At 47.0% G+C, this 20164-nt stretch overlaps 1 protein-coding gene across 1 annotated transcript in view; it reads right to left on the reverse strand.

Moving 5' to 3' along the window:
* Rab31 (RAB31, member RAS oncogene family) overlaps window positions 1-20164 on the reverse strand; it is a 129012-nt gene that overhangs the window by 41171 nt on the left and 67677 nt on the right. The window contains exons 4-5 of the mRNA XM_032901720.1: window positions 4686-4757; window positions 3154-3260 (exon numbers count right to left, since the gene is read on the reverse strand). Of these exons, the coding sequence (XP_032757611.1) occupies window positions 3154-3260; window positions 4686-4757 (179 nt within the window). The remainder of the gene's footprint in view (window positions 1-3153; window positions 3261-4685; window positions 4758-20164) is intronic.

Consider the following 20164-nt stretch of genomic DNA (forward strand, 5'->3'; position numbering starts at 1 on the left):
AGCACGGGCTAAGCCATAAAACAAACCTCAAGGAACTCATGCAGAGCTGGCAAGCTGGCTCGGAGAGTAGGAGAGTAAAGGCGCTTGCTGCCAAGCCTGACGACCTGAGTTCAACCTGCAGGACACACATGGTAGAGGGAGGAACCCCTGTAAGTTGTCTCTGATAAGCATACCAGGGCAGGTGCACATAGATAGATAGATAGATAGATAGATAGATAGATAGATAGACAGACAGATAGATAGACAGACAGGTAGATGATAGATAGATAATAGATAGATGGATAGATAGATAGATAGATAGATAGATGATAGATAATAGGTAGATAGACAATAGATGGATAGACAGATAATAGAGAGATAGATAGATAATAGATAATAGGTAGATATATGATAGATAGATATATGATAGATGATTGATAGGTAGATAGATAGATAGGGAGATAGATATTAAACTAACTGATTAATCAATTTTTTTTAAAATAAAAACCAACCAGCCTTTCTCACTGACCTCTTCAGAGTTTTGAACAGGAACTACAATAAAAAGTCATCTCCTCTGTTACAGAATCCAAAGGAGGGCCCTCGAGAATGACTGGCAGCACAACAAAGGCTACATCCCACGCTCTGGACACCTGCGGGATCCTGAAGCAAGCGCTGGACTCAGACCTCACTGAGGCCACACTAGTGAAGCAAAGGAGGCTGAGCAGAAAGGCTGCTGTGCCACCTGGGACAGTGGCTGGGATGTCACCACAGCCTCTGGGACAGTGGGCCAGGATGTCACCACAGCCTCTGGGACAGTGGGCCAGGATGTCACCACAGCCTCTGGGGAGAGCTGGCTGTGAACACATGTATAGTTGAGTAAGATGGCTGGGTTGTTGGCCAGTTCATCCTAGCTGGATCTGTAGGACGTGGGGCAGACATCGGGATGTCTGCAGAGAACTCCAGTGAGCCTACCCTGGGAATGAGAGGTAGCGATCCTGTTTGATCTGGAGGCTGTGCTGATCTGAGGCTGTCCCTCATCAAGAGCCCCCGCCCTCTCCCATCTTGTATTGGTCATATTCCTTCTGTGGGCCACGAGCTCCTTGTCAGGTGTGGAGCACTGAAACTGAGCTGCCAGGCCAGCATTTCTCCACAGACCAATGGGAACATAGCAAAAGCCAGAGCTATCATAGGGACAGCACCTTCTCATGCCTAATCTTTCCTAAGATTAATCTCAGTCACGTTTCAGCTCCTTGTAGCAAACAATCCTATCCCATTCAATTTGAAATCAATTTTGCTTAACTTCTAGTTCATCAGACTACACACACACACACACACACACACACACACACACATGCTTTCTTTGTCAAAGTTCCCCTTTACCACAATGAGGTGTCAGATGAACCCACCTTCTTCAGTGAGGCCGATTCAGCCCACCCAGCACCCAGGGTAGGAAACACTGGCCAAAAAGCTGCTTCGGGATTACAATAAAGGAGTGTATCTGATCTGAGTAGGAGAGCTTAAAGACTAGTCCAGCCGCCAGAAAAACAGGTGATTAAGAGGAGCTCACGGAGATTACAAACTAACCTGAGGCGGTGTGATATAACATGTTTGCAAACACAAAGAAACAGAGTAATTTACCAAACTCCATCTTAAGGACTTTGGCAAGATCCATTTTCAACGCTTATTTCATTTTGGTTTAATTGTATTTAGGTATCAAAACCAGAAGCATGGTGCAGCTCTTTATGAATACCACCACCAACAGGGGTTCCTTAGAACTCAGAATCAAGGAAACAGAGGCAAAGCAAGTTTGCAGCAGAAGCCTCCCCGTCAGTGTTTTGCCTTCCCAGGACTTCAGTTACCCACAATCAATTGAATCCAAATATATCAAATGGAAAATTCCAGAAATAAATAATGCATTACATTTTAAACTATATTACACTATTACAATCCCATTCAATCTTATTAGTGTTTCAATCTTTATTACTGTGCATGTTGTATAAAATTAATTTCATCGTAGAATTGTATATGCAGAAAAAAAAAGTAACATTCATGGGCTATGAAGTAACCTATGGTTTCAGATATCCACCGGAGATTGGAATGGCTCTGTCACAGAAAAGGATGACTAGCCCATAACCCTTTGAAGTGGCATTCATTACAAAAACAGTGAGCTTAACAGGCCAGATAAGGACAAAGCCTCTAATCCACCCCCACATGCCACAGTTTGGTAACCCCGTGTGGGCGTAGCCCTCAAGGTGCATGAGCAAGAAGCATGGTTGAAGAATGGATGGGGATTAGGTCACGGAGGCGAGAACCCTCAGAAGGGATCAGTGTGGTTCTCGTGACACACTGCTTAGCTACTGCAAGAATGGCTTGTTGTAAAAAGAGAGACCTAAGCCACTGAATCTCGCTGGGCCCCTGCCTCACCAAGTGATCAACTCTGCGGATGGCCTCTGCTCCCTCTCTGTCTCTCAACCACGTTGTACTATGATATAGCCACCAGACTTCCATTCTTGAAACACTGGCGAAGCACAATGCACGTCTTTTCTTTATAAAAACCCAGCTTGGGTATTCTGATCTCACAATTAGAAAAAGGATTAAGACAGGAGGTCAAGGAAGTCCCATAAGTCATTGCTGCTGGGGTGATAAAATGTATTAGACTCAGATATTATGTCAAAACAGTAACATTATTATATAGACTGGGCCACATCCTCAGGTTAAAATCTAAACCAAGCAGATGTTGTGAACAATATCAAGACTTCTCCTGGCCATTTGTACATGAAAGTGTTACTAAAATTATATTCGCAGTAATGTTGATAAGAAGAATAAGGTGGTAAATCTAGTCTGACCATGAGCTGTGCTATGTAGAGATGTAGAGGCAGTTTGATTTATTATTCACCGTTGCAGGAACCATAAGGTTTATATCGTTCTCCTGGAATTCCACTCTGGTAGAAAAATATCAGGTTGATGGCCGCAGTGAGGGGCCAGCAGTTACATCGTTACACAGAAAGCATAAAAATGGGCGGAGACATAAGTGCACTTAGGCAGAGGCATTTGTTGGTGGGAGCTGTGACACACACACCTCTCTCTCTCTCTCTCTCTCTCTCTCTCTCTCTCACACACACACACACACACACACACACACACACACACACACACACAGGAAATGTGTCTTACCTAATATCTGATAGGTCACACTTGTTCCCGGCAATCGCCATCACGATGTTCTCTGGGCCATGCTCCTTCAGCTCCTTAACCCATTTTTTCAAGGTATGAAATGAATCCTAACCAAAAAACAAGGTGAATCACTGAGAAAGCCATCGGTACACTTCAAAGAAGTAGAGATATGAGCCCTGTGTAATTCAATGGGAAAAAATGTTTTTATCGGACATTTACTTAACACTAGCCAAGATGCCTCTTTCTAAGTTAAAGCTTGAGGGAGTTAAAAATCACGTTTGTAACTTTCTTCGGGAAGCACCATTGACTAGAAAGAACAGCCTTGACTCTGTGGGAACCAGGATCTCAGGATCAAGCGAATACTGAGGCCTACTTCAGGAGAAACGTGTTTGTTCAGGCCCTGCTTGCCTTTCACTGATAACCTCACTCTAGGGCAGGGGCCGGGTGGGCTGACATTTTGGTGGAAGCTGTCAGAACTCATGGACTAATCAATATCAATGAACCAGCTATCACTCGGCATTTCAGAGGGACTGGGGCAGGAGGAACCACATCAAATCAAAGCACTTGCTTGTTAATGAATATACCTCTAAATACATTCCAGTCAATCTCATCTGAGGAGACACACTCCAGGGTCCTCAGTGGACGCCTAACACTGGCTTGGAACCCAAGCCAAGAAACAACCTGTTTCTGTCCCAGGAGTGCCTCCGGCACAGCTGAAGCAAACAAGTGGGCAGAGTAAGATAAAAACAGTAACAAAGTAATCACAAAGATAGAATACATTGTTTTAAATGTACCACTTGTTTCTGGAATTTTCCCAGTGAATAGTTTTGGAGGGCAGTTGACCTTGGATAAGGAGGACTACAGAAAGTCAAACCACAGATAAATGGGGACAACCACCTACAAGCACACACAGTTACCTTTATTTTTTTTTTTTTTTTTTTTTTTTTTTTTTTTTTTTTTTTTTTCGGAGCTGGGGACCGAACCCAGGGCCTGCGCCTTCCTAGGCAAGCGCTCTACCACTGAGCTAAATCCCCAACCACAGTTACCTTTATAAACACAAATGTTACCTCTGACCTTTGAATGGTGCAAATGAACCAGTAACAAAATAAGCTACAACGATAAAACAGGCAGAACTTAAAACGTTCTCGCTTGCCTAGGAAGCGCAAGGCCCTGGGTTCGGTCCCCAGCTCCAAAAATCCAGGTCCGATGCCCTCTTCTGACCTCTGTGGAACCAGACACACACGTGGTGTATGATATAATGCAGGTAAAATATTCATACACCTAAAATGAATAGATATTTTTAAAAGGTCAGCTTTCAGATGAACGTTTATTGCTTTCGTAATTGAGAGGATCAATCAAAGCGGCTTGGTGAGCGGAAACACACTGGCTGCACAGCTTTCAGTGTTCTTGCCCGCCGCACTGCCGAGCCTCCCCCGTGGGGCTGGCAAGAATCACAGAGAAGCAGTCTGCTCTGGTGTTTCTGGGACGGTCACCGAGCGGACCGGGGCGTCCGAAGTTGGAGACGTTCTTACCTGCTTAGTGATGTCATACACTATGACGGCTGCGGCCGAGCCTCGGTAATACATGGGAGCCAGGGAATGGAACTGTTGAAAAGCAATCAGCAGTCTTAGGCCGCAGTGAGCAAACAGATTTTAAGCATTCCTAAGCCACGCATTAAAATTTCATGCTGCATCATCCCCGTGGGAGCTCTGAATCCCCCCACCACCACCACCTTGGACTTATCCAGGACTTATTAAATAATAAATTTTGCTCCCCAACTATACAAACGCTTGTGGTTTATGGACTGTGAAATCTCCTCTGGGCCAAAAGCCAGATACGGATTTATTTTCAGGGTTGCCTTCCTCTGTATTTTCTTTCCTCTACTGACCCAGGCCAGTCTCTTTAGAGCTGTGCAGTGGTAAGGAGAAGACGGATCCCTAGGAGAGCTCAGAGCTCTAGACCCTTGCAGAGCTACCGAGGAGGAACAGAGAGCCAGCCGGCTGCCAGTCAGGCAAAGCCTTATTGCCTACCAAGGTCGGCTAATGGTGACACATCAGACGGGCCTCAGCCCCCAAGCCAGGAATGTTAAGAACCAGAATCGAGGGGTTGGTGATTTAGCTCAGTGGTAGAGCGCTTGCCTAGGAAGCACAAGGCCCTGGGTTCGGTCCCCAGCTCCGGAAAAAAAAAAAGAACCAGAATCGCTCATCCTCGAATGAGACGGATAACCATTCTCTGAATGTATATATTACACGTATATTTCGAAGGAGGACCTACTTCTAATTTGTATTTTTTAATTATTATTATTTAAAGAGCTGTTGGGATAGGCCAGCGAGTGAAAAAGAGCTCAACAGAGAGATGGAGAGATGTTAAGGGCTCGCTACAAGTCACCAGTAAATGCTTAAACTTACTCAATTAGCAAGAAGAATGAACCGAAATGATGGGGTTCTTAGCAATTCAATAAACGTTAAACGGTCATAGATTCTGTGTTAGAGTCGGGTTTGGAAAGCGAGACACCCTCACCTAGTACACAGGGATGGTATTTAGTGCTTCCTGCAAAGCCACTGGGAATGACAGAGCAGGAACTGACGGGCGCATCCCCTTTGACCCAGAAGTCTACTTCCAGGAAATATATATTAGCGTGGCCACCAGGCCCAGAAAGACATTTCCAATGTTTTAGAGGAAGTAAAAAAAAAAAAAAAAAAAAAAAAAAATCAAAGAACGTGAAGGTTCGTCATAGCACTGTGTAATATCCTGGACTGAATGTCTGTGTGCTCCGCACAACTCCAGTGTTGACATCCTTGTCAACGTGATGACATTTGGGTGGGAGGATCATGGGAGGTCATAGGTCATGGCGTCAGAAGAGAGTCTCACGATAGAATTGGAGGATGACATGAAGAGGAAGAAGGTCCAGGAGGATGTGAGGATACAGAAAGAAGGAGGTTGTCTGTGAACCAGGAACGAAGCCTTCACAAGACATTAAATAAGGCAGCACCTTGATCTACCTCAGAACCATGAGAAAGAAATGTCTGTTCTTTAAACCACCTGCTCTGGGGCATTTTGTTCTAGCCGAGTCTGACTAAAACGTTATATGGATAACGGAATGTTCCACAACCCCTAAAGTGAAGAGGAATTTTATTTAAAGGAAAGCATCTGTTTGACATACTATAAAGTGAAAAAAAAATGTCTAAAGGCAACAGAAATGATAGAATTTCTTGTGAAAAAGGCAGACAGCAATGGATGTATAAATACTATTTCCCACTCGGGGCTTCTCCTTGGGATGCTCGGAAGACCTAGAGAGGAGCCAGGATGCCACACACAAGTCTCTCCTTGAAGGAAGACCACCCTGGAGTTTGGTGGCTTTTAAGAAATGGAGTGAGGGAGAGCCAGCCCCTCTCCTCTGCCCACAAACACCACGCCAGGTCACAGACCTCCCCTACGTCTGCCCTCACTGCTATGCTCCGAGGAGGACTCACGGGCAGCCCACCCTTGGCAATGCACTAGTGCCTCATGCGTCAAGACCAGGCAGGATTCTGGTTCTTGGGAGGAAGAAGAAATGTCTGTAACACCAGGCTCTGCTAAAGGTAGAGGATTCATACAAAGCAGTCTTTTAGCCAATCAGATGAGTCCCCCCCGCCCCTTCTTGTTTTCACAATAGCCTCTGCTAAAGAGTGAGTACCAATCCCACTTCTCAGAAGTCAGACACTGTGAGGGAGATTTCCCTTTGGGCTCTGACGCCAAAGCTGCCTCTTGAAGGGCCAATAGCGTGTGGGTCTCGTGAATTATTGAAACCCCTCAGCGTACAATGCATTACGCCCTCTTCCATCCCCCACAGAGGAATCACTCCGAAATAAATCTGTTGGTGAAGCCACTTAAAGGACTCTATAGCTGGAGACTTAGGGGTTTTAATAAATTAAAAGTTAATGCCTCAGTTCCGAAACTCAATAATGCACTGACCAAAGTAATATCTGTGAAGGGCAAAGACATAAATCATTTCTAGCTTACAATATACATCCATTTATTCCAGACAATGAGAACAGAAGTGCACACACTCGGCCACCGACTGGTGTGCTATAATTTACTCCCCAAGAGGTCAGAATTAATACCGACAGGAAGATCACAGAAGATTCTTCCGTAATAAAGGTCGCAATTACAGGAGGTTGGTAAAAGCTTTCTTATTAAAACCTCCTTTGAAAGGCTACTTAGAAATCAACACATCAGACACGAGCCAATCCCAACTCTTCACAGACCACCCAACAAAATACACTTTAAATTTTAGTGCTCAGATAATGGTACCAGGTACCATTTAAGAGCATCACAGAAAATTCTGCAAAGTCAACGTGTCTCTTCAAAGAGATGGTTATCTATGTTCTTTGGACATGTGACTAGTTTTGTTTTTGTTTTTTTATTTCATTTTGGTGTGTGTGTGTGTGTGTCTGTGTGTCTGTGTGTCTGTGTATCTATGTCTGAATCCTCCTGGATCTGGACTTAAAGAGGTGGTGGTGAACTGCCCAACACCGGTGCTGGGAACCAAATTCAGGACCTCCGGAAGAGCAATCTCTCCAGCCCTGACTACTTGGTTTTTGTGGTTGTTTACATCGTAAGAAAGGAATGGCCTTCAGCATGCTGGACTTCCCAGCTTTTGTAGATGAATGTGGTAGTAATCAGCTTCCTATCACACTAACAAAGTCTCTGAGGGAGTTTGGGGGGTTCTAGCCTAGTATCAATTGATCAGATTTAGCCTGTAGTTAAGGAGACATACCATGGCAGGAGCAAGACCACTCACTCCATGAGGGGTAAGAGAACAAGAGACAGAAGTTGCCAGGATACCACGAAATCCCTCCAAGGGCATGACTCCATAAAGACAGGCCCCACCCTCTACGGCTCTTCCTACCTTCCAATAGCACCACACTGAGGATGTGACATTTAACACATGGACCTTCAGGATTCAAGTAAAGGGCGGTAATGACCTTTCTGAAAAGCAGCTACTCTCTGTTTTTTCCTTCTCTTTTGTTCCAACATATTTTTATTGATTATTTGGGAATTTCATATAACCTACCCCAATCATACTCACTTCCTGCCCCTCCCAGGTCCACCCTCCTACCCTTGTGCCCCTGCAAAAGGAAGGAAAGAAGGAAGGAAGGAAGAAGGAAGGAAGGAAGGAAGGAAGGAAGGAAGAAGGAGAGAGAAAAAAAAGACACCAAGTCCTACTTGAGTTGCCTAGATACTCACTGGAGCTCGGTCAGACTCCCAGTCAAAGTCCCTTAAAGAAACTCGAGTCCTTCCCCACCCTCCTGCTATGGACTGTGAGGAGCTGCACTTCAGCGTCTTTATCAGGGTTTTAAGGACTCTCTTCATAGCTTCCTGTCTGCACGGCTCATTTTTGTGGGAGAGTGGAGTGGGGGAAGAGGTCGTCACAGTAGCCTTCGCTGTAGAATGGGTAGCTCTCATTCTGTTATGAAGCTGCAGTCACAGACACCACAGCAAATGAAGCTTCCTTATCCACAGCAGCCAGCAGCAGCAGCACCGATCACAGACATCAACATGGCCTCAGCTGGCCACACAGGACACACACATCAACATGATCTCCGGCAGCAACACGGATCAAGAAGTCGACGTGGCCCTCAGAGGCAACATGGACCAGGAACGTGATAAGCATGTCCCACACCCCCTGCCGGCTGCAGCAGGAATCATGTAGGCCTTCAGAGGAGGCCCAATCCACAAATGAACCATCCTCCATCTAGAGCATCCCAGACATGCTGGGGTTGCTCAGTCAGAGTGACTGTGAGCTCCAGGCTGCTGCACACATCTGCCCCACGACATCCATCCGAGACAATGTAGACGCTGTATTTCTAAAGTCTTACAGGCTCTCTGATAGGTTCCCACCTCTTAAGGTAACCATCAGAAAATGGAAACCTAGATTTTGGTTTAGACCTACAAGATTCTGGACAATAACTAAACTCAAGGTTTTCAGAAACAGCAAAAGGCACAGGAGGTGCTATGGCCCATGGGTGTTTTCTGAACGAATAGCCGTGTGTGTGTGTGTGTGTGTGTGTGTGTGTGTGTGTGTGTGTGTGTTTTGTGTGTGTGTTTTCTTTGGAGGGGGTGTCCTGATACAATAAGTTTGAGGAACACCATGCACACTGCTTCACAGAGGCTAAGTATTACCAGTATATCAGAGGTTGTAAATACTTCTACAGAAAGGAAATCTACTTATCTTGGTTCTAATTCAAAATTTCCTATTATTTTTTTAATCTTTTTCTACGATAGCTATTAGAAGCTATCATTGTAATAATGGGTCATGGAACAATGTTTAGAGAATAAGCCTCAGATTCTCTAACACTGAGGCCTGGCCTTGTTTTATCTCGGTTTTCATATTGTATAAAATGGGAGCGGGGGTAAGGATGGTGTTAGAAATGGCAGCTGGAGGCTTTCTGTCTCTGAAACTCACAATGGATTCTGGGTATCATCTGCGATGACTCCTGTAAGAGGTAGAATTGTTGACTGAAAGTACACGGGCACTTTTGAGTATCTGTAAACTGTTGTGTGTGTGTGTGTGTGTGTGTGTCTCTCTCTCTCTCTCTCTCTCTCTCTCTCACACACACACACACACACACACACTGCCCCTTCCTCTCTCCTCCCTCCATCCCTCCCTCCTCACCACCCCCTGCTTCCTCTCTCCCTCCCTCCTTCTCCCTGTCTCTAATACAGTGAAAGTATTATGCCAGGAAATCCTCCAAACAAAATTCTTTAATCGCATGTGATGACTTCATAAATTTCACAGTAGCAAAACTGCAGGTCAGGAATGAGCCGTGGAGGAAAAGACACAAAGTTTCCAAACAAACCTGGCTCCAGCTGGGTTCTGCTCCCCAGATGAGAATTAGCCCTGCCAGACATTCTGGCTTCGGGTTCCGGATCTTGCAGGACGGATCCTGCAGAGTGATTTTCAGAGAATGATCTGTCCCTGGAGAGTCAGAGGCAGCCAGGGACAAAGCCAGTCTGTGGCCAGTTTGCAGAGAGGCCTCAGGTGCCAACTCCCAATTAGAAGCTCCAGCCCTACCCAGGAATGCAGAGCGGCTGCAGCCAAGGCCAGAGCGAGTCAAGGGCAGAAGCCAAAAGGCCCCAAGGCCCCAGAGAACGGTAACAAAGGCCAGCGAGTGATAGAAGAGAATTCTTGCCATTCCCAGCGTGCTCCCCTGGCAGAAGCTGAACGGAAAAACAGTAATGAAGGATCTCTCTGTCCCAGTTTCACACAGACCTTCTCTCTTCCCTGAAAAGAGAGCCTAGTTAATATGCCTGCTCCAACATCCTGACACCTGACAGAATGGAGGGGTGAACAGAGAGAGGGCAGTGAGATGATGGAGGGAACTGTTCACAATGGTTAGTGCCAAAGAATGGCGCCGTCACCCCAGGGATGTTTTAATATTTCTGAGTTAATAGAAGCTGTTTTTAACACGATCCGTGACTTACGCAATAACAAGAAATGTCTTTCTTATTTTTTTCCCTTTAGTAAATATGTCATTAAAGTCAAAAGTGCTTCTTCATCCATGGGGGTCCTGGGGGCCCATGTCTTTAATCCCAGCATTCAGGAGACAGAGGCAGGCAGATCTCTGAGTGTTTGAGGCCAGCTTTGTCTACAGAGTGAGCTACAGGATAACACAGATTACGTACTCTGTCTCAATAAAAAACAAACCAGGAGAGAGGGGAGAGGGAACAGGGGGAGAGGGGGAGAGAGAGAGAAAAGCTTCCTCTGCTGGAACCAGTGTGGCCGGCCTTCTTCCTGGCAGGCACAACCTAGAAATCCTCTCCAACAGAAAATGTTTCAATATAGATCCAAGTCTCTTCTGACTAAAAGTGGGCACAGTCTACCATTTTGGAATCTTTTGCTTTTGTTTTTTTCAAGACAGCTTCTCCTTCTATAGCTCTGGCTGCCCTGGAACTTCCTATGTGTCTCTGTCTCCTGGAGTGACTTCAGAAGATGGTGCCGAATGCCCTAGAACTGGAGTTATAAACTGTGAGCCACCGTTAGGGGTCCTGGGAACCAAACCCAGATCCTCTGAAGTGTAGCCAGTGCTCTAATCTGCTGAGCCATCTGTAGTGAAAGACTAGTGTTTCTTTTTTTTTTTTTTTAATTTTTTTAAATTTATTATATGTAAGTACACTGTAGATGTTTTCAGACACAACCAGAAGAGGGCATCAGATCTCACTAAAGATGGTTGTGAGCCACCATGTGGTTGCTGGGATTTGAACTCAGGACCTCCGGAAGAGCAGTCAGCACTCTTAACCACTGAGTCATCTCTCCAGCCCAAGACTAGTGTTTCTATGTGACAGTATAGGTGGTATAGCTCAGTGGTGGAGTGCTTATTCTAAGCAGCATCAGGCCCCAGGATCAGTTCTCAGAAATAACAATAACAAGAGGAGGAGGAAGAGCAGGAGAAGAAGCAGGAGGAGGAAGAGCAGGAGCAGGAGGAAGAAGGAGGAGGGAGAGAGGGAGGAGGAGGAGGGAGGAGGGGAGGAGGATGGAGGAGGAAGGGAGGAGGGAGAAAGGAGGGAGGAGGGTGGGTGAAGGATTGAGGAGGGAGGGAGGAGGGGAGAGGAGGAGGAGGGGAGAGGAGGAAGAGGGGGAGGAGGGAGAAGGGGGAGGAGGAGGGGAGAGGAGGAGGAGGAGGGGGGTACAAACTAGAACTTTCCAAGTGCCAGAATATCAGACACGTATTCGTTCTGCTGCAGAAGTGCATGCTTCCCAAGGTCATGAGCCTCAATTTAGATTCCTGGGTATTGGCAAGCCGAGGAATTTCCTCAAAGTCCACAATGATACCTCGTGATAACAGTTGCCTCAAACCTGTTTTTGCTAAAAAGGCCGAGTCCACGCTTGGGCCCACAAGGACAGGGTGGACGCCTGGCACCCTGCCTTTATTTTGCATCTGACTCCTTTACTTTGGATCAAACTCCTGCTTGACTCGGTAGTGTCGAAGCAAAAAATCAGGGCTCTCATCTTAAAGGGAACGAGAGTTTCTTCTGTAGCCATTTTGAGTGACCATGGCCTGAGGAACACAGATTTAGGTCGCTCCAAATCCCACGTTCCAGTGTGGAAGCAGTCTTGTTTGGTTTTTAATAATTTTACAGAACAAAGAAAGTCGTAAATCAAGACAGGTTTTAAATACGACGTTGGCGGGTACATCGGCGAGTCGGGCGCGGGTGAGAGAAGCTTTCTCTGTAGGCTGGAGATATCATACGAGCTTTGGGGATGGCGGGAGCTAGTAGTCTGCGGAGCGGCTGGATTCGGAAAGGGTTTCAGTCCTTTAGTCACGGGACCTTCGCTCTGACACAGAGTTGGTCAAGGAACAGCTATTCTGAGGCTTGAACCAGCCCTAAATAAGGCAACGTGTGCCTGGACTTGCTACGTTCCAACCTCCCCACGGCACAGCTGAAATCCTCCTCATCCGCCCACTCATCAGTCTCCGCAGACAAAGCTTCTTTTCAGGACACATCACTAAGGACCGTCCTGACCACCTGACCGGTTCACTACATCCATCTTCAAGGCTGAAGGCTCCAAGATGACACTGCTCTGACCTTAGAGTCGCCTTGGTTCTTAGAAGAGGCACGCACAGAAGGGCAAATCAGGCCCAAACAGGATTACTCATGACTTGCTGCTGCGCTCTGCTGCCCAAGTCACCTTGGAGAGGGCAAATAGAGCTCTTCAAAGACAGCGGTAAAGACTCCCGGGTAGCCTGCAGAATCGGAGCCGACACAAAGACTGGCTACCTTGGCCGGGGTTGCTCGGCTCCCTATGCCTCCTACCTGGTTCTTGGAAGGCCTTTGCCACTCTCTCTTATCTGTTCCTCATTATATGGCCACATTCATTCAACCTTCACTTCCTGCCTTTCCTTCCTCCCTCCCTCCCGGTTCCCACTCCCCTTCACTTCCTTGTTGCGTCTACTGAGACGAGGTCTCACTATGTAGCCCAGGCTGGCCTCTAACTTGTGGCGATCCCCAGTCAGTCTCCTGAGCGCCTGGATTACAGCTGGGCGCCACCTCTCCGCCATTTCTCTGTTGGTTGTATGAAGATGGTGTAGCAAGCTGAAGCTGTGAGGGTGCCTGAGCCTGGGGCTTTGCCCTAAAATTCTGGTTCTGCCACCACCCTGGATCACCCTCCTGTGCTCTCAGACGCAGCTGACACTCAGTGCATTTACAGAATGCGCAGTGTGAGCAACGAGTACCGTAGAGAGCGGGATGCGTCTTTCCCTTCTGTTCTTTCTGCGCCTTCTGCCCTGAGTACGCCACCCGGAGATGCCCTTGCAGAGTGGGACAGGAGTCCAACATGAGGCAGAACTGCTCATGGTAAAGAAGGGAGGCAGAAGTCTTCAGAGAGCTTCCAGTCACAGGGATGCACACAGAAGGGTCACAGATGCACACAGAGACATTACAGATATGTCACAGGTACACATGCAGGGGTCACAGATGCACATGCAGATGTCACAAATGTGCACACAGTTGTCACAGATACACACACACAAGAGTGGTAGATGTCACGGAAGACACACAGATGTCACAGAGGCACACGCAGGGTATACTGGCTGGTTTTGTCAGCTTGACAAAAGCTGGAGTTATCACAGAGAAAGGCGCCTCCCTTGAGGAAATGCTTTCATGAGACCCAGTTGTAAGGCATTTTACATCAATTGGTGATCAAGGGTAGGAGGGCCCTTTGCAGGTGGTGCCATCCCTGGGGTAGTCACCCGTTCTATAAGAAAGCAAGCTGAGCAAGTCAGGGGAAGCAAGCCAGTAAATAACACCCGCCCATGGTATAGTGGCTATTCCTGGTTGTCAACTTAACTAGATCTGGAATGAACTATAATCCAGAACTGGAAGGCTCACCTGGGATTCTGATTTGAGGCTGGGAGATACAAGTTTCTGACCTAGATCTTGGTATGGAGATCTTGAGGCAAAGGGATTATGAATCCCAGGAGACTAAGGCAAGGAGATCTCCGAGTTCAAGGTCATCTGGGACAAAGCAATCTGGGCCACACCTTCTGCTGGAGACCTTGGTGAGGACACTGGAAGAAGGAAGATTCTCTCTTTTTTTGCCTGCCCACCTTGTGGGACTGAGACACTGCTAGATCCTCGGACTTCGAGTCACAGCTGCTGCTGATCATTGCTGGGGAGTCGGACTACAGACTGTAAGTCATCAACCAATTCTCTTACTATATAGAGACTATCCATAAGTTCTGTGACTCTGGAGAACCCTGACTAAGACACATGGCCTCTGCATCAGCTCCTGCTTCCTGCCCTGCTTGAGTTCCAGTCCTGACTTCCTTTGGTGATGAACAGCAATGTGGAAGTGTAAGCTGAATAAACCCTTTCCTCCTCAACTTGCTTCTTGGTCGTGATGTTTGTGCAGGAATAGAAACCCTAAGACACAGGGGCCACAGATGCACACACCGGGGTCACAGTTGTCCTCTCAGGGGTTACAACCTACTCCCCACCTCCACTCTTCCGTCAAGGCCTTTGAAACACGTATCGGGCATTGTCTTGAGTCACCACTACCTTTTTCCTGCATATGTTAAGTTAAATGCTCAGGCTTCCCAGCAGGGGAAGACAAACCGAGGTCTCATCCAAAAGGAGCCCATTCAACACCTTATACAATCGAACGCTTCTTTTGAGTCTTGAATTCAGTTGAGAATCTGGTAAGACAGTGACTCATCCTGTGAGACGGGGCAGCATTTGAGGAGAGGTTTGAGACTTAGGATTTATTGTCAACTTGACACAACCTAGAGAGAACCAGGAAATGGGAACTTCACCTAGGGGTGGCTCAGATCAGACCAATGATTGACGTGAGAAGGCTCAGCTTGCTACGGGCAGCACCATCCCTAGGCTGGAGGGCGCGGGCTACATAAGCAAGCTAACTGAATGTGAGTCAGACATCAAGCCAGTACACGTGGCTTTTGCTTCAGTTCCTGCTTGAGTGTCTGCTGCGACTCTCAGTTCAGAAAGCAAAGTAGGACAAGGACCATTCTGCCACTCTGTGCCTGAGCCATGTTGGAAGAAACCTGTCGTTTCAGACCAAGGTAATCCCAGAGCCTGAAGAAGAGTAGAAGCATCACAGGGCAGGGAGACCAACAACCTGCTGCTGTGTGTGGCTATCAGACAGCCATGGGTGGTCGTTGTGGAGAGGAGACCCTGATGCAGATTTCTTGAGAAACAGCGTAAGCAATGAAGGGCAGTGGGTCAGCAGCCCTGCCCTTGGTTGCTGGGGCCAGACTCGCCTGAGAATAACCGCAGAGAATGATGGTCCTGAGCCTGACGCCAGCTGCCGGTCTAAGCTCTAGCTGTTTGGGGGCTCACTACTGGTGGCCTAAGAACTCTAAAGTTCCAGGAGAGTGTTTGACTTCCGTAGCTCCATCCTTTAGGCAGGGTGACTAAAGCTGCATGGGGACGGGGACGGGGACGGGGACGGGGCATGAAACTGACCCTAGAGCAGAGTCCTCGGTGGATCTGCTTGCGTTCCCAACTCCACACACACTTGAGACATTAGCCAGCCTAGGTGTACCATCCGGAAGTCTCTGAAGCCTGGGAGGACTTGCCTCACCCACAGGCTGCAAAACCAAGTGCGACCAGCAGAGGCTCCTGGTACACAGAGAAAAAGAGACCGAACAGGAGGAGACTGCCCTGTCAGACACCTGACGCGTCCAGTCAAGGCATAAGCACAAATAAATATAGGTTCTACGGTGGTTGCTGGTAACTGCGTAGCTCACACCTTGTTTGCTGCTGGGACAGCAGTTTCCTTCCCCAGGCTTAATAGTCCTGGAGTAGCATCTCAGGGAGATGACCTAGAATGACCCCAGAATAAAATTCAAAAGAACTATTCATAGTGGCTCACAGCTGCGCAAACTGTAATACAAAACCACAAGAAACAGCAACAAAATCAAGGTAAGACAGTGCTTCCAAAAATCCTGAACTCTATATGAAAAAAAAAAAAGTTCCCGGAAACGGATGAAATGTCAAAGAACTCAACGGGCTAGAGTAATGGCTCAGTGGTTAAAAGCACTGACTGCTCTTCCAGAGGTTCTGAGTTCAAATCCCAGCAACCACATGGTGGCTCACAACCATCTGTAATGGGATCTGATGCCCTCTTCTGGTGTGTCTGAAGACAGCTACAGTGTAGCTATACATAATAAATAAATAAATCTTTTTTAAAAAATAAACTGACTTTCAACAAGGGTACAAAGAGATAAATGGATTAGAAAAACAAATCCAGGGCTGGAGAGGATGGCTCAGTGGTTAAGAGCACTGATTGCTCTCCCAGAGGTCCTGAACTCAGGTTCAAATCCCAGCAACCACATGGTGGCTCACAACCATCTATAATGAGATCTGATGCCCTCTTCTGGTGTGTCTGAAGACAGCTACTGTGTACTTATAATAAATAAATAAATTTAAAAAAAAAAAAGAAAAACAAATCCAATCCAAGATCTGGACAACTCAGGTGAGAAATTCAACAGCAAAGAATATCTTGGGAGCACATGTGTGTGAGCGCGCGCGCGCGCGCGCACACACACACACACACACACACACACACACACACACACACGGGGTGGGGGGACATGGCCAGTAACCATAGTCCACCGGATCAAACCCAAGAGGGAATATCAGATGTACATGGCATGGCAGGGAGATACCAGTGGGGCAAAAGGCGAGACCCACAGCCTTTCTTGCACATGCACTACCCACCAACCTTCTCTTACATGGTTCTCTGACCTCTCTTAATTCCCCCTTTCCTAAATTTGCTTCAAAAAGAGAGTTCGGTTAAGTAATATAAAATGAAAGTATAGGAAACTCAGCCATGAAACCGGAGCAGAATTACCCAAATCTGGGGAAGGGATCTTACACAAGCACAAGAAGCATTTAGAACTCCACACGGACGCGGCCAGAGAAGAATCTTCTGTGACGCATTACAGTTGAAAGGCCAGGACTACAGGAGAAAGAAGTAGTGTTAGAAGGTGCAAGATAAAAAGAAAATTCCGACTCACGAACAACAGAGGTCGGTGACCTTTCAACCGAGAGACTGAAAGTCAGGGAAGCAGAACAGTGGTTGGCAAGTGCCAGGCCAGAGTGTGGTACCCTCCAAAGTTATCTTTTAAAGTCACTGACAGGTAGAGACGTTTCAAGGCAAGCACAAACCAAGCAGCTGGTGACCGGCAGGCCAGCAATGCAGCAACAGATCAAGTGGGAGAAAAAGACCATCGGGGACAATCAGGGAAGATTCAATTGTATCGGCTCAGCAAACACACAGGCTTCTAATACTCATCGGGGAGGCAGAAAGGAACAAATGGTTCTCAAACCAACTGGGAAATAAACAGAATTATAAGAAAGAAGCTCCCTGGGGGCTGGAGAGATGGCTCAGTGGTTAAGAGCACAGACTGCTTTTCCTGAGGTCCTGAGTTCAAATCCCAGCAACCACATGGTGGCTCACAACCATCTGTAATGAGATCTGATGCCCTCTTCTGGTGTGTCTGAAGGCAGTTACAGTGTACTCATACAATAAAAAAAAAACTTAAAAAAAAAAAATTTAAAAAAAAAAAAAAAAGAAAGAAAGAAAGAAAGAAGCTCCCTCTGCGGTGGGCATCCAACTCCACGACATCTGGAACTGACAAAAACCCAAGTGTCTGGGCATACCTATGAGAGATTTTCCTTAACTAAATAATTTGAAGTGGGAAGACCCACCATTAATCCAGATCTTTTGAGGTGGGAAAACCCACCTTCTGGTGGCAGCCTAGATAAGGAACATGGAAGAGGTGTGTTCTCTTTGCCTGCTTGTTCTCGCCCTCACTGGGAAGTTTGTGCCTTTATGACATTCAAGTCTACATCTCTGGGATATACTTCAGTGTGGAGGTCAGTAGAGACATCTAGCCTTGTGGAGTGTACAACTACTGGATTATTAGACTTTCTGCAGTTAGACAGCCATTGTTGGATTAGCAAGACCACAGCCTGTAAACTGTTCTAATAAATCCCATATGCGTGCGTGCACGTGTGTGTGTGTGTGTGTGTGTGTGTGTGTGTGTGTGTGTGTGTGTGTGTATTACAAGAGAGTCATGGCTGGCTGAACATGAGTAAATCACAAAGACACACATAGGGGTTGGGGATTTAGCTCAGTGGTAGAGTGCTTGCCTAGCAAGCGTAAGGCCCTGGGTTCGGTCCCCAGCTCCGAAAAAAAGAAGAGGAAAAAAAAAAAGACACACATATATGAAATCCATCATTCTATACACTAAAAAAAAAATTAATGTGTCAACTAGTAAAGGTGCCAGCCTGTGGTACACCTGTATGCAATACAGGACAAGTGAGGTACAATTTTAAGAAAATTAAGTTTAAGAATCCCAAAGCCTGATTTTGCGAAGACTGACCGAAGTGGAAATGCAAGGGGCTCAGATTAGTCTGAACAATCTCGGAAAAGAACAAAATCGGAAAAGAACAAAATCGGAAAGCCCGCACTTCTTTGCCACGCTACAGGCGCCGGTGTGAGAGTGAGAATCTAGCTAGGTCAAAGGAAGTTCGCTCAGGGTCCAAAATGAAAGCCTCGCGTCTGCGGCCAGCTGCTTTCCAAAGACGGTGCCCAGCGGTTAGCTGGACAAAGAGCTGTCTTTCTAAGAAGCCCCACGTTTTGCCAGATGCACAACGCGACGCTGGATCCCTTTCACATAAGATGCATAACGGTCAACTCTACATGGAGCTTAGAAGTGCAGACAAGGGCGAAAACCGTAAAAGCCGTGGAAGAAAACACGGCAGCCATCTTGGTGACACCTGCGGGGGAGCCACAGCCACGAGCATTGCCAATGGGAAGCTAAAATGGCAGAGCCACTTTGGGAAACGGCTTGGTGTTTCTTCTGGATGTCGGCAGAGACGCCATATAACCCACGGCGCTCAAGTAACACCTCCCCCGCCCCACACAGAGACTCGTACATAAATGCTCACCGCACCATTACCCATAATAACCCAAAGCGGAACTAACCCAAAGGTCTCTCAGTCGATAAACAGATAAACGCCCCACATAATAGGCTCTGAGAGTTTGGAGGTGGAATGCCAACATGGTGCCACAAGGTGGGAATCTAGTAAAAGATAAACACAGCATTATCTTCCGGCTGTATGTGAAAGGTAGGCGCTGATCACTCCTGAGTTCTATGCTTAAACGTGGGTTTAGCTTTACGTTGCTCGCAGATATGATAACGCCTGACAACTCACTCACAGTTTGAGGGAACGCTCCCCTCGCGGTGGAAAAAGCATGAGTGGCAGAAACGGGGACACCCGGCCATATCAAAAGGGGTGATCGCTGGTGCTTAGCTCACCGTGTGGCTTTGACTGGCCTGGAACTTGGTTGCAGACTAGGCTGGACTTGAATCCCAGGGATCCGCCTGTCTGCCTGCTGAGTGCCGGGAGCAAAGGCAGCGTGTGCCACTACAGACCCACCCATAGGTAGGGCAGGTCTTCTTATCTCTCCACACTCTCCCTCACAGACACACCCAGGGGGGTGTCCCCTGGCAGATTCCAAACTCTGTCCAGCAGACCATCGAGATTAACCACCACAGGACACATCCACAAGACACAGTCATGACACCTAGGCAAATATCCCTACATCCAGATGCTCAGAGATCTGAAACATTCCCACATTTCATGTAAGGGATACTCAACTCGCAATACTGATATAACGGGCTGTTTGTCGTTCAGCACAAAACAAGAAAAAAAAAATACTTATTTGTGCTGCCAGGTGGGTAAGCCTTGGATAAAAATGGACAATACGCTAAGTGAAAGAAAAGTCACAGAACAACAGCAAACCCAGAGGCTGTGTAACTTCATTTGTCTAAAACATCAAGCCAGTCTAGAAATAGGAAGGAACCTCCCTAGGTATCTTAGGGGGAACATGGACTTCGTATGGGTGAGATCCTGGGTTGGATCTCAAAAACCATTAAAAAGAAGATGGCGGAGGAGAGGGGAAGTGGGGCGGGGAGGAAGAAGGGGAGGGGAAGGG

This window comes from Rattus rattus, chromosome 4 (assembly GCF_011064425.1).
Source record: "Rattus rattus isolate New Zealand chromosome 4, Rrattus_CSIRO_v1, whole genome shotgun sequence".
NCBI lineage: Eukaryota > Metazoa > Chordata > Mammalia > Rodentia > Muridae > Rattus > Rattus rattus.